At 40.4% G+C, this 14,498-nt stretch overlaps 1 protein-coding gene across 1 annotated transcript in view; it reads right to left on the bottom strand.

The window, feature by feature from the left end:
- mgat4b (alpha-1,3-mannosyl-glycoprotein 4-beta-N-acetylglucosaminyltransferase B) overlaps positions 1 to 14,498 on the bottom strand; it is a 160,195-nt gene that overhangs the window by 8,717 nt on the left and 136,980 nt on the right. Inside the window, exons 11-14 of the mRNA XM_041989906.1 lie at positions 14,119 to 14,312; positions 13,961 to 14,039; positions 10,525 to 10,612; positions 1,705 to 1,817 (exon numbers count right to left, since the gene is read on the bottom strand). Coding sequence (XP_041845840.1) covers positions 1,705 to 1,817; positions 10,525 to 10,612; positions 13,961 to 14,039; positions 14,119 to 14,312 — 474 coding nt within the window. The remainder of the gene's footprint in view (positions 1 to 1,704; positions 1,818 to 10,524; positions 10,613 to 13,960; positions 14,040 to 14,118; positions 14,313 to 14,498) is intronic.

Genomic DNA, 14,498 nt, shown 5'->3' with positions numbered 1-14,498 from the left:
CCTCATGAATCTAAGTTAAAATTGAGTCAGAGCAGTAAAATGTGCAGTAAACTGTTGGTCTGCTGGTTGATGTGTGTTTTATAAGAGGCTTAATAATTTCAGGTTTTAAAGGTTGAAGATTTTTTAGGATTACAGCTGCTGATACTCAGAGCTCAAATCTACAAAGACCTTTAAATATGGCAGAAATGTTCCATCACATGAGGCTAAATTTGTGCAGCGACTAATTCATGAGAAGGGGGGTTAATGCTGGGAGACGTTCTCCTCACTGACCCTCACAGAGAAGTCAGGAGGCTCCAGTGTTTGCATGCCACAGTCCTGGTCTGCAGTCTGACCCTGCAGGGACGTTCCCAGCTGGAATCAAACCAGGATCACACATTTAAATCCTCTGTGATCAAACTGCTGCACACAATCCAGAAATTCAGTTTTTTTATTATCACTCAGCATCTGAAAATCATTTCCTCTGCAGGTGTTTGTTTGTTAAGATGATGGTTTGCTGCTAAAAGGCAATAATTATTTAATGACTAATAGCTTAAAAACAGCTGATAATGATGGCCCAGTGGAGCTGCTGTAGAAGCTGCTGCTGTTTTTGAGGAAAAAAAAATAAGAAAAATACATTTACAGGCTTTATGTTGGGGGTGTGACTGCCAGAGTCTACCCACAGAGAGACTTTTTTTTTTTTACAATTTAGTATGTAGATATGAGTGGTTTGAATCTGGACTGGAACATGAACTAAACCCAGATCTACACTCCCGTCCACTTTATCAGGTCCACCTTACTGGTACCGGGTTTGACCCCCTTTTTCCTTTAGAACTGTTTTAACTCTTGGTGTCATTGATTCAACAAGGTGGTGGAAACCTTCCTCAGAGGTTTTGCTCCATATTGACATGACAGCATCACACAGTTGCTGCAGATCTGGTGGCTGTGGAGGCCGTTGGAGTCCAGTGAATCATTGTCATGTTCTAGAAAGCAGGTGGAGATGATCTGAGCTTTGTGACATGGTGCTTTATCCTGCTGGAAGTAGCATCAGAAGATGCTCCACTGTGGTCATAAAGGGATGGACATGGTCAGTAACAATACTCAGGTAGGCAGTGGTGGTTAAACCAGGCCACGCTGGTACTAAGGGACCAAAGTGGCCCAAGAAAATATCCCCCACACCATTACACCAGTGGCAGCCTGAAGCATGAGCCTGTAGCCTCAGTTTCCTGTTCTTAGCTGACAGGAGGCACCTGGTGTGTCTTCTGCTGCTGGAGCCCATCTCTATGGGATGGCAGTTGCTCAGGTGGTAGAGTGGGTTGTCCAAAGATGTGAAGCCCTCTGTTAGTGTATCTTTGGGCAAGACACTTTACCCTCCTTGCCTCCAGTGTAGGTATCACTGGTGTATAAATGAGTATGAATGTTCGGTGGTGGCCGGAGAAGCCGTAGGAGCGTATTAGCTGCCACGTTTTCGTCAGCCTTGTATGAAGTGAAGAACACATCCCTGTATCCACCTTCATCAAACCACCTATGTTGACATATCTGACTTCACAGGCAGAAACTCAAACCCTCACCCCTACAAGAGGCCTTAAACCCCAGAGTGCCCTCATGACAAGAACCTTAGAAAAGTCCCTCAAACCTGTTGAAGGACCCTTCAGACCCCCACTGAAACTTTCAAGTTCTGCATCCTCACAGATTATCAATAATCCTGAATAAATACTCTCCTCTCACCTCGCTGAGGATCACCCACACCGGTGAGTCTGTCATCACCGTGAGACGCATGGCCTCCAGGGGCCCAAAGGAGAGGTCCACCTCCCCCTCTGCAATCCCGTTCTGGAATGTTCCTGAAAGACATGAAGATGAATGAATGATTGTGTTTCTTGTGTCTGATGCTGAAAAGTATTTTCACCTGTATAAAAGTGCAAAAGGCAGACAGCTATGAGAAACATTTCTTAAATTCTTTAGGTCAGGATGATTTCTCACTTTGTTTTTGTTCTACTCTTTCCTGCCACAAGAGATGACGGTCAAACATAAGGACCGAGGAAACCTGGACATGGTTTTGGATCATGGAATGAATTATGCTGACCAACACTCACAGAACTGTAAATGCTAATTTTTGTTGTAACTGTGAGTGCCGTGTGTTTGGTTTGGACTTCAGCTGTGATGTGGTTAACAGTTTGTTTTAGCCAGGATACCAGAAAGAGTGCAGGGAAAATAAACTTTGGAGTTTGGATAAATCTTGTCCATGATCATTTCTCTGTTCACTCATTCACTTTTTCATGTGGTGTCCTTGGACTGGATCTAGTTGGGGAGAGGAGGGGTCTGGTTTGGGCCTCAGGATCTTGTTCTTCAGTGATGGACAGAGAGATTAAAGCTTCATCAGCATCAGGGCTGTAATTAACATTTTTTGATCACCAGCCAATGAGGCAAGTAAATACATAAAGTTATTGGACACTCAAAATTTCCACTAGCTAAATTCTTTGTTAGGGAAAATAATCCAGATTACAAGTCTAACTGAATACATGTTACTTATAATTTTTCACTGACTTTTTTTTTTTTTATGTTGAATAATAACATTTTCTAAATATTTTCTTTTCCAGCAAAGAACAAAGAAACTTACAACCAGCCAAGCTGTTTATATTGTACAACCACCACATTTAATTTTTTACATTTTTAACATATTTATTCTAATTTCTCTTCTCATTCAGCTTTTTTCAGGCAGTAGCTCAGGAACGACTCCACATTTTATAAAGTCAGCATGCAGCCAATGATTGGACGCTCCATGGTGGAATAGTGCTGATCGGAAATGAAATGATCTGCTTCATGCAGTGATGACAGATCCAACTCTTTAAAAAGAGTTGGCTCCTTTAGGAGAACCAGTTCTTCCAGACCAAATGCTGACAGAACCTCAAAGAACTTGCAGAGTACGAAACAGCACAACTTCCTTCCTTCAGCAGATCACTTTAGACCAAAGAGTCCGTTTTGGTGTTCGTATCGACGACTTTACTAAAGCAGACCAAACTGCCTCAACCGTGTCACGCAGTTAGAACAGCTGCTTGCTAGGGGGAGCTCTTCCCCTAAATGGCTGATGACCAAGAAGAAAGAAGAAGAAAATATGGCTGACTGATTAGCCAGAACCAAAAATGGCTCGTTCACCACAGGTAAACAATGAAGCAACAATAAATGTATTTAGTCTTGCGGTTTCTGTTTTTAGTTTGGTGTTAAAACATCGTTTAGTTTTCAACAGAATCTGTCCAGAATGAGCAACAGGTGAGGCAAGATATCCAGGATGTTGCGGTGTGTCGACTTGTACGTTACTTCCTGTCTTTGGTCTGCAGGATGGCCTGTTTGCATTAATACTGTCAGCGCACCAAAAAGGTTCACTTGCAAGCAGACAAGACCCCCAGTTTTCAAACGGACCAGAGTGTCCAAACGCATGTTCATGCTGCTCCAAATGGACTGGACTATTCATGGAAGTGGACTGGCAATTTGACTAATTCTTTAATTTGACAAATTCTGCTCTCAGATCTTTGGTCTCTGGTATTGAAATGTACCCAGATGCTGCTTATTTTTTCAGTTTTCTCTCATTTTCTTGATGTGACTGCATGTACATCCAGCCCCGCGTCTCTCTCTTTTGCATTGTAAACCTGTCTACTTAAGCGTCTGACCACTTTCGTTCTTTTATATCATGTTATGTGCCAAGCCCTCCTCGTGTGTGATTGGCTGCATGGTGTGCCCATCAAACCAAAGTCCCACCCCTGTCTGCTGAGCAGCAGTGGCTGAAGATTCGGCTTTCCCTGACAGGAGTTGGTTCTTCTTGTTTTCTGTAATACATCACTAATTCTTCAAGTGGCACTAAGGTTTTATTTATACCCACCAAACTTAATTTTAACCTGCACTTGGCAGGTGTTAACTCAGAGCTCTGATCAGCAGTAGTGAGGGAGGTGTGAAAGAGAGCTGAGCTGAAAGAAAAATCTCTCCATTTACTGGGTATCTATGTTCTAACCCTCAGCTATAGTCACCAGATTTGTTTTGTGACAGAAAGAATGAGCCTGAGAGATCACGTAAGGAGCTCACATATCCAGATGGAGGTTGGCGTGGAGCTGTTGCTCCTCCATATTGAAATGAGTCAGCCGATGCTTCCTGGTCACCTCCCTGTGGAGGTTTTCTGGACAACTTTAGGACATTTTGTTCATTTTTTAGTTTTTATTAATTATCAGTTCATAGCTGTTTTAGTCGTGAATGTGAGGTGGAACATCACGGGTGTGTCAGCATCCGCGCCCAAGACAAACTTCCTCCCAAGGACTAATAAAGTTGATCTTTATCTTCATCATCGTGGTGTTCATCAATCTTCCTCTGATCAATTCAGATCTATTTCTAATGTTCAGAATTCTGAGTTGTTAGTGAAAGTTTCACATTTAAAGTTTTTTTAAATCATTAAATTTGAATGTTTTTAATGTTTTTGTTTTTACGCACTGTAAAGAAAGCTGTGCTACTGCTATATGAAAAGTCAGATAAACATGAATCTGGTTGACTGATTTAATGAGGCTGAATGAGTGGGAGGCGATGATGGCCACCCCTACCCCCTCACTGGCTGCACCCCTGTTTGCTGGCACAGAAAAACATTTTTTAACACCTTAACACCGCAAACAAAATTACAACTCAGGATCAAAATAAATGCACACAAATAGATAAAAAATAATGTTTTTTTTTTAAATGGATAAGAAATCCAGTAGAGACTAGACTAAATAAATTAGTCTGATCTATGTGAAGTTTTTAAATAAAATTTACTTTTATCTTTACAAATTTAACAATAAGAATTCTAGGATTAATCTAATTCCTTAATGGAAAAATGTTTTCATTATTTATTTTTTATTTTATATTATAAAAACTGAGGATTGAACTTCCTGTCTCATCACTTCAGACACAACAGATCAGTTTAAAGGCATCTGTGGATAAACGTGAATTATTCATGTGTTGATGGAGCTGATGTAATTAAAGGATTCTTTTGCTTTCTGTGCAGATTTACAGGTTATTAAAACCCACTACATTTATCCAGAGTCCATTAGCTGACCCCTGCGGTTGTTTTCTGGTTTTCTCCTCCCATGAAAAGACATCTGGGTCTCCATCAGGACCGGTCTGGCATCTGGTTTCAGCTGCACCTGAACAGGGCTCTAATCCCTGCAGGATTTATTTGCTGCGATGCTTCCAGGTACGAGTCTAGCTGTAATCCTCATAAAGAGCAGTGTCTGCCAAGTTGTTGATCTCAGGGTATTATCTGATATCACTTGTTATTATGACTTTCACTCCATGTCCACCAGGAGAGAGGGAGCGATCCCACAGTGACACCATAAGAAACCCAGCTGCAGATAAAGATCTCCTCTGTAGTCACATGATCAAACCGACATACTGTAAAGGCTCGGTATTTAATTTTGTCCGTTTTCAGGGAGCTTAGCTATCTGCCGCTTGATGCTGAAGACGGCGCAATACCACTGGAAATCGTGGGGGCAGTGCTGAGCAGAATAGCTGAGATGCGACCAGCAAAAGAAACAAACCAGAGAAGAAGAAGATGATCAGGAAGGAAAAGAAAGAAGGACAAGGACAACAACTGTAGAAACTGCACAAGCTTTTGAATAAAGACTGTATGCGGGTGTTTAGGGTGTGTTGGGTGGTTGGAAACAACTTCATACGATGCGTTACTGCTACCAAACGGTGTCTGAAACTGACGTTGGCTTGGGGCAGTGAACTCTGATCTCAGCACTGGCCACTAGTGGAGGAATTGACTTAACAACCATGGCAATGCAAAACATGCATGGAAGAACGAGGACGTATGACAATGTTTGAAATGGATGTCGCTATTTGCATAATGGGAGCATAAATGGACCTTAAGTCTCCTCTAACACACACACCCAGACACACACACTGCACTTTAAAGAACTGAATTAAAAGAGTGAAGCAGAGACAAATGAATCGATTCGCTGACTGAAAAATTGATGAAGAGGATAAAGAGCAGCTGGTAATTTATGTCAGATCATCTTATTCCTCCACTTCCTCTCTGGCTGCGGTCTGTCCTCCCAGAACCATCCCACACTCTCCTCTCGGTTTATCCCGTTTTTCCAAGAACAGCATTAAAACATTTCCACCAGTTTTTGTGGCAGTGTTACAATTGACCTATAAATATTATTCCCAGAAAGTCGTAAAAGAATTTTTATCTGTATTCATTAGCTTAAACATTTATTTAACAAAAACTCAGCAGAAATGATCCTCATTGCCTTCTTCATTATTCAGAAAGCACAACCAGGACCTGCTACAGCAGCACTCAGTAGAAGCTGGATAGAGTTGTGTTTCTATTGTGTTCCAGCTTTCTGTTACCAAGACCTTTTAATGAACTGAGGGTCAGACCATCAATCTGCTTGCTACGATACTGGACAGGACAAGTTAAAAAAATTAAAAAAAAATAAAGAACGGAGTCCTGATTGTTTCAGTTTTCCAGAGGAATCTGTGTCCATTCCTGCTGAATCCCAGATTCCAGCTGCTCTACAGTCCATGGTGGTTGTTGTCTGATTCTCCTCTTCATGATGCTCCAAACGTCCTGCTGGAAGTTATTCAGAATGAGGTCTGCATCAGTAGGTGGTTTTCCACTGAAATTTCCAGTCATTTTTATTACACATACTTTATTTACCAGGTTAATTTAGGTGGAAAAGCACAGAGTGTTTTTTTTTTTATCAGAATGGATAAATATAAAAGGTTCCTCCAGTGGAAAAGAGGCTATAGGTATAGATGAAGTCCTCCATATTATTACAGCTTTCTCTGATAACATCCTGGATGATCTTTCTCAGACAACAGTTTTTCCAGAAAGCAGCCGAAACATGGACTCTGTCCACAGGACATGTGTCCACTATGTGGCTGTCCATCTGAGATGAGCTGGTATCCGGAGGACTTGTTGCTGTAACTGCTCAGAGTTCATATCTGTCTTCCTCCAGGACAATCCAGTTTCAGGTTCTGGATCCACAGGTGCACTGTGCTGAGTAAAACATGGTTCTTCTGGTCTTCCTGAGTCCATGTGTTGGCATTGATCACGGTGTCATGAAGGTTTCTTTTGCAGTGCTGTCTGATGACTGGAAGGTCCCAACCACTCAACAGTGGTTTCTGCCCTTGTCCTTTCCACTGGCCACGTTTACATGAGTTTTAATTCCCCTTTAATTCGGAATAAAAATTAAATCCTATTTAAAAAGATAAAAAATTAACTAACCTAATTCCGAATGAATTATGTGCATGCTCATTTCATTTTCTTGTCGCAATGACGGTACGAGACTCTATCTCCCTTTTCCTCCTCGGCTGACCAAAGTGAAGTAGCATGCTAGTGTTGAGGTGCTGCTTTATAACTAGAATCTAAATCAAAGTGAAAATGGTTCTTATTATGTGGTCTTCCATGTTGTAGACAAAAAGAGAGAAGCAGGAACTAGAGTTTGTTTTCTTCTGGTAGAAGTACATCTGTCACATCTGTCCCCTTTCCAATCAGAACCCTTCCCAACCCCCAGATCCTAACTGAATGAAGGCGATTAAACATGTTTTCCATGTAAACCTCAATTCGTAATTGTTATTTCCATATAAATGCGAAAGAGAATAATTTAATTCTGAATAATTTAATTCTGCATACTTATTTTATGGACTATAAGTTGCACTTTTTTCAGTTTGGCTGGTTCTGCGACTTATAGACAGGTGCGATACATCATACAAAATACATATAATTTAACATGTTTTCAAATGTTAATTCATACTATTGTTCAGAAACAACCATAATAATAATAATAACCTAATAAGAGTGAAATTGTACTCAGGAAGTGTGACACTGCACTGCAAATAATTTAATTTTGAAACAGGAACACTGGTGTCTCAACTTCTTGTCCGGTTTTACTTGGCTTTGCTAGACGGTGATGGCAAAGAGGTGACAGAACAAAGTAAAGCTTGTCACAGACTCCAAGAGAAGCAAGAACTTTGTTCTTGTTCTCGAGGCTGCAAGAACGAGAAAAACGTTTGTTCTGATCCAATCAGCTGATACTCCAGGACGTGACGGGGTGGGATTACTGCGGGGGATGTCTTTGTCTTCATGTGCAATGATCAATTGACCAGGTTATTTTTTTATTTAATGTGAAACTTGTCGGTGGCAGGGCGAGGTTGTTTAAATGCCAAATGTGACAGACATTTTTGTACTTTCTCAGCACCTCAGTCAGCTGTTCATTAAGTGTAATAAGAAGACTAGTTCTCACTGACAGTTTAAAAAAATCCTGGAGGAAAACCTGGTGTTACATTAACATACCAGACGCATATTCAGCCTGTTGTTCCGTGTACTATTGAGTAGTTTTATAACTTGCCTTTCCAGATTAAATGTTTGTTCTTGGTCTTGGATTTTGTGAAATAAATTTCTAAATAAATGCGACTTATAGTCCAGTGCAACTTATATGTTTAATTTTATATTATTTATTTATTTATTTTATGTTTTGTTTTGTTTTTTTCTTCTTCATAATGCATTTTATGACTGATGTACTCCGGAGTGACTTATAGTGCGGAAAATACAGTAATTAATTTAGAATTTATAACAGTAATTTCTGGACTAATAAATGAACAGCTAATAATGTTTATGTCTGTATAGTCAGTTTTGTTGGTTATCAACAACGCCAACACCAATGTTGAGCCTGAATGACCTCATTGAACGATCATTCATAAATTCGCCCATATTTTGGGTGAACGTGAACTGAACGTACTGTATTTCTGCCTGATGAACGTTTTTGTGAGCCCTTATTCTGGTGTTTGTGAACACCATTCTTTCACAGTTGTAGTTTGTTCAAGAGAGTGCCAGATTTTCATGGAGCCTTCCAGGCAAAATTCCGGCTAAAACACATCGTAAACAGGCCGTAATATTTAGGTGAAAAACACCAAATCTGGCAACACCAGCCACCACAGAGCACGCATCCGTCATCAAATTGCAAAATATGGAGGCAAAATCCAAAGAAGTCAGCATCACCACCTCTGCCTCAATGATCACGACAACATCTTCGTATTATCACTTAAAATAAATTTTTTGAAACAGTCATTGATGGTCCAGGAGGCAGAAATCTTGCCTTTTTGTGTAAACTTTGGCCGCCGGGTGTCAAGAAGCAACTTCAGACGTCAACAACATCAACATCAAACCTGAAACGGCAGACTGAAATAAAGCATCCAGCTAGCCTTTGAAGATATGTGAACTAAATGTCACTAAAAACAGTCTAAAGACTTGGCAATGGCGTGCTAAAGCAGATCCTCTACCACCCAAATCTAAATAACGGCATCTAGTAGCAGCAGCTCCGCTGTCTTCATCTCCAGCTGCAGCTGGAAAGCCTTTTGCAGTATGTTGTCGGAGACCTGCAGCCTTTGAGGAAAGAGGATCCCTCAGCTTTCATTAACTTGACAAATGTCAGTGTTTTGTTTTTTACTTCTTCATTTGGGCTGAATGTTGCACTTTTATGACCCAAGTTCTCGAACTTTTCTTTGGACAAACAAGTCAGAAAAAAATACATTCACAAAAAGTTGAAAAGCGACTTAATGAAAAGATAAGTAATGTTGAAATGTTTTTCCCCATGGACTGAATGGGTGGCAACAATAGAAAAATGCCAGTATTCTGAGGGTAAGAGCTCGCACCAACATACTGGGAAAAAGAACTATGAACTAGTTCATTTTTAGAACTGAGAACTTTGTTCAAAAATGAAAATTATGAATTATGAACTGAACTAGTTCATTTTAAAATGTGTGAACGGAACTTTGAACTAGTTCATGTAGAAATTGAAATTTCCCTACACTGGCCAACAGGGGCATCCATCCTCCCCCAGACACATCTGGATGTTCACGATTCTGTTCACATGTCCATCAAAATCTGATAACTGGAAGTAATCAGATAATTGTAATAACCAGGATCCAGTGAATCTACATGTGCATCTGAAATGCAATATTTAAATAACACTCGTCTACATTTTCCAGTCCAGTATCAGATTTTTTTCGGAGTACATACGTGGTGACTTAGGTTCCTGTTGAACATGGCACCACCCATCGTCTTACTGTTAGTTGCTAATGTGGAAGCTAATAAGCCACAAAATAGACAAAATGTGAATGTTTTACTTTGTTTAGACATTGACTTTCTACCTCTTTTGTGTTCTGCTCAAATTGTGACTGTGTGGCTTCCGTATTTTAAAGACTTCTGTTAAAAAAAGAGTATCAGGGTCATCAGAGTATTGGGGAGTAATCTAAATGTGTTAATCTCACAATCAGATCATCTAATTGCAATCATCTTTTAAGGTAGATCAGATTTTGCTGTCTACATGACTGCCTGAAAATTCTCGTAATTCCAGAAGCCAGATAATGATCGGATTTTTGTTGTGCATGTAAACAGGCTCGGTGACACATCCCTGGTCCTCGATAAGCTGCGAGTTCAAATACTGTCCATGGTTTCAGCACCACAAATTGGTCCTGTCGTGACATACATGATGAGCAGGGAAACTCATCCAAGTCGTGTCTCACCTATTCTGATGAATCCATCTTCGGTCCGATGGTACTTTGGTGTTTTCTCCTTCCCTTCTGTCAAAGCTTCCTTCTCTGCCTGGATATTCTGGAAAATACAAACAAAAGCTGATTTGTTTGTCTGCAAAACTCCAGCATTGGCACCCATGATTAAGTCGACTTGGAGTCGGATTAACTTATTTTTCAGCTTCTTCTGTTTCTGTCCAAGATTTCTGATTTCTTGTCATTAGGTTGGAAACCAGGGACTTTTTTTTTCTTTTACAACATTTTCCACAAATATCTACATCTCTTAGAAGAAAGTCTGTTTATCCTCTTTTTATAAAGGTTTTATGTTTTTCTTTATTTTAAAACTTAAAAGTGGAAATAAAAATGTGGTTCTTCAAAAATAACAAATATCCTATGGTGGCTCTTTATTAAAAATATATATTAAGTTTCCTTTTTGAAAAGGTCTCATAACATTTGCGTCTCTAAAGGAGTTTTATTTAGCTGGCTGAGGGAAAAATGTCTCTTTGGATTGGAAAGGCTGCAGACCCCTGCACTAAACACATAAACAGGTTTAGCAGCAGTTTTCTCTTTAAACAACAGGTGGTGCTTAGGCAGCTTAGACCAGAATTGGTCATATGGATCTGTTCAGGGCCAGACCCTGATTAATCCCTGCAAGTCTGATGGGGAGTGGGTGAGAATTGAGGGATTTATACTGATTTATGATGTCATGGCGTCTTATCGAAGTTTGCCATGGCGCCACGGTCTCGCCCTGCAGCGTAGAGCAACAGTTTTCACTGAATATCATCACCAACTTGTTTTAGGCTGTCTGACCCAGTTTGGACCTGGTTGTGTCCAAAATGTCAGAGAAATGGGTCTTCGAGTAAACACCATGACTTCCTGTCGCCAGGGGGCGTGGCCAATTCATAATCCAAATATTGACATGTAGATGTGTTTAGGATGGGACTGGCATCATACATGGCCATTTTGGTTCAAATATATTGTTTAATGTGGAAGTTATATCACTTTCGTTTTTCATGGCGAGATGTCAAAATTTGAGGCCTGCCCCCTCTATGCCTTTTCTCCTATTAGAAAACTTTTGATAACTTTTAAAGACACATGCCTTCTGGACATCCTGAGCCCTTTTGGTGGCAGTATGATAAAATAGTAAAACGCCAAAATGGCAACTTTGACTTCCTGTTGGTTTTAGACCCATACTCCAAGAGGATTTTTTGTTCGCCCGAGCATTTAGAATATGTGTAGCGAATTTCATAAAGATTGATGACATGCAGTGGCGGGGCATCATAAATAGGTGGCGCTCTCGCTCAGTTTTTCCCAAACAGTCATGAGCACCAAAAAATACGTAAATTTTCGCATTCCTTTGGGGGGGTAGGCAAAATTAGGTGAGTTTTCGAGCATGTTCAGGTCCCCTAAAATGCAATTTACTTTTGAGGAGAAAAATAAGAATATGGAAAAAGCGTTAAATAACGTTAATAAAGCGTTGCGTTAACGCGTGATTGATGCGTTAACGTGCCCAGCACTAATATATATATATATATATATATATATATATATATATATATATATATATATATATATATATATAAAGAGAGAGAGAGAGAGAGAGAGAGAGAGATAGAGAGAGAGAGAGAGAGCAGTGGCAGTTGCTTAACTGAAACACATAAAAATTTCTTATAGTTAAACCTGCTTTTCTGTCACAATAAGGACTAATTTATGCTTCACCCATTTCCAGACTGAAACTCATGTGCTCTGAGGTTTTAATGTGAGCATGTTTCTGTTCTTTTAGATTAGAAGGATCGTTTCCTTCAGGAGGAAACTCAAAACTTTGCGTTCAGAACGAGTCATATTTCAGCAATAATCAGTTCTGATAAATCGATCATGAAAGTGATGATTGACAGCAGCTGAACAGTTTTCCATGATGCAGCTTTGTTTCAGATTTTCTGCGTTTTAAGACAGAAAAAGAGAAACATAATTTGATGAGTTATAAATAAATAATCTCCACAGAGTGAAACAGTGGCACCGTTGAACGCCTTCAGTCTGGAGGAAGGTGGTGGCTGCTCTGTGGAGAAAATGTCCAGCACATTTCCAATCAGAGGACGTATGCAGACCCACATCACGCATGGCTTCGTCCGCCTGGTAATCAGCCCTTTTCCATCATCTCCCTGCCTCCCCTCTCTTGGTCAGCGTTGTCATGGCAACTGCCTCCCTCCCTTATCCATCTCTCTGCATGCTCAGCTTCCTCTAAGTGTTGGTTGATTTTTTGCCTCCCTCCTCTGCCCAGCTCTCTGCAGGAGCTCCTCTTCCTCTCCTCCCATATATCATCCTGCTGTGACTCTCAGCTTTAATCAGCCTTCGTCTCACAGTCGACCACAGCAGAGAAACAGGCAGTCATCCATCACGCTGCCTCCACCTGCACCAACCACAAACTGAACTCAGAGATAAAAAGCTCTCATGTTCGATAACAGAGATTTGGTCATCCTCTAAAGCCAGAAATCACATCAAATATCTTCGTAAAGTTTAGAGCGTCAGGTTCGGTTAGGTCTCTTTTAGATTCAGTTCCACTTTCTAAGAACAAACTTCTGAAAAGATTCAGGTAGAAACCCATTTTGTTTTGGGAAAACTGCAGTAAGCTTTGCTCTGATACATACGGTGTATAATTAAGAGAAATATTGTTTCGATTTTTTTTTCAAAAACAGAGCTTAAGAACAAGTAAAGGCTCTTCAAAGCTCTTCAAGGTAATTTGTCTTAAAGACTTGAAGGTGCAGAAGAAACCCTACAATATAAAAAAACTGATGGTCTGTTACAGTGATGTCCTGAGATTGGTTGGAATTAATCACAGTCATGATTAATAATAGACACTTGATTCAGGTGGTTATGGTTTGACAAGTTGTTGATGCATTAGTAAAGACAAGTCACGAGTTAATCATCTTACCATGACTTACTAATCTGTTGCCACTCAATAAAAAATATTATTTTCTGATTTCACCAGACAGCTCCACACGTTGGATCAGAAGATGGTTTGTTTGGCTGATTCTTATTTTTGTGGAGAATTTCAACACAAATATCATAGATGTCTGTTTACTTTTAAATAATTGCTTATTGAAGAGGATTGTCTGTTTTCAGTGTCTACATCATTTACGTCACTGGTTTTATAAAATAAACGTATTTTTAATGTGACGTAATGCTGTAAAAAAACTTCATGGGGGTTTGAACTTTGGTTTGATGTGCAGGTTGAAGTTTCATCTCTTTAGATCTGAGAGAAACCTAAAGTTTGACAGACTTTTTGCCTTAAAAACATTAATCTAATTTATAATTCTTCAGCATCATATCCGACTACGAGAAATTAGATTTGATTTAAAAAGCTGGATTTTTTTCTGATAATCTTCCTTTGAGAATGCTTTGGATAAATGGATCCACTGGACCTGGGACTCACGTCAAAAGGCAGAACCTCCACCGATGTGTTGAAGAGTTTGTCTCCTGGATGTTCAATGTTTCCGCTTCGAAAGAAATACCTGAAAACGAGACAAACATAGCATTTAAGCTCAGAACCCTGCTCTCCCTTGAGCCCTTGTTCCCCTTGCCAGCACCTACCTCTCAATACGGACAGGTGTGAAGAACCGGATCCGGATGAAATCCCCCGCCACAGGTGTGAAGGCCCAAAAGAAGTCCTCCCCCAGGTAGGCCTTCTCCAGGGTGAAGTGTTGGTAGGTCTTCAGGCTGGTCGTCACCTCCGCCAGCGGGTTGGCGTGACCTTTATGCAGAGTCTGTTTCCCAAAGTCCTTATCCTGAAACACGTCAAACACAGATTCAGCTGCAGCTCAGCATTTACCGAACATATCTGCTGCCAACAGAAATAAGAGGACGCGGCTGTGCATTGACCAGAAAATAACCCGAGCCGCTGGTATCAACGCCTGCCCTGTTAGCTCCTCCTGATGAGTGATGGCTGCTGGCTTCAGGGCTGCACAAGCATC

The sequence above is a fragment of the Melanotaenia boesemani genome, chromosome 7, assembly GCF_017639745.1.
Source record: "Melanotaenia boesemani isolate fMelBoe1 chromosome 7, fMelBoe1.pri, whole genome shotgun sequence".
NCBI lineage: Eukaryota > Metazoa > Chordata > Actinopteri > Atheriniformes > Melanotaeniidae > Melanotaenia > Melanotaenia boesemani.
The sequence above is the reverse complement of the archived record's forward strand: the minus strand, read 5'-3'. Positions and strand labels throughout refer to the sequence as shown.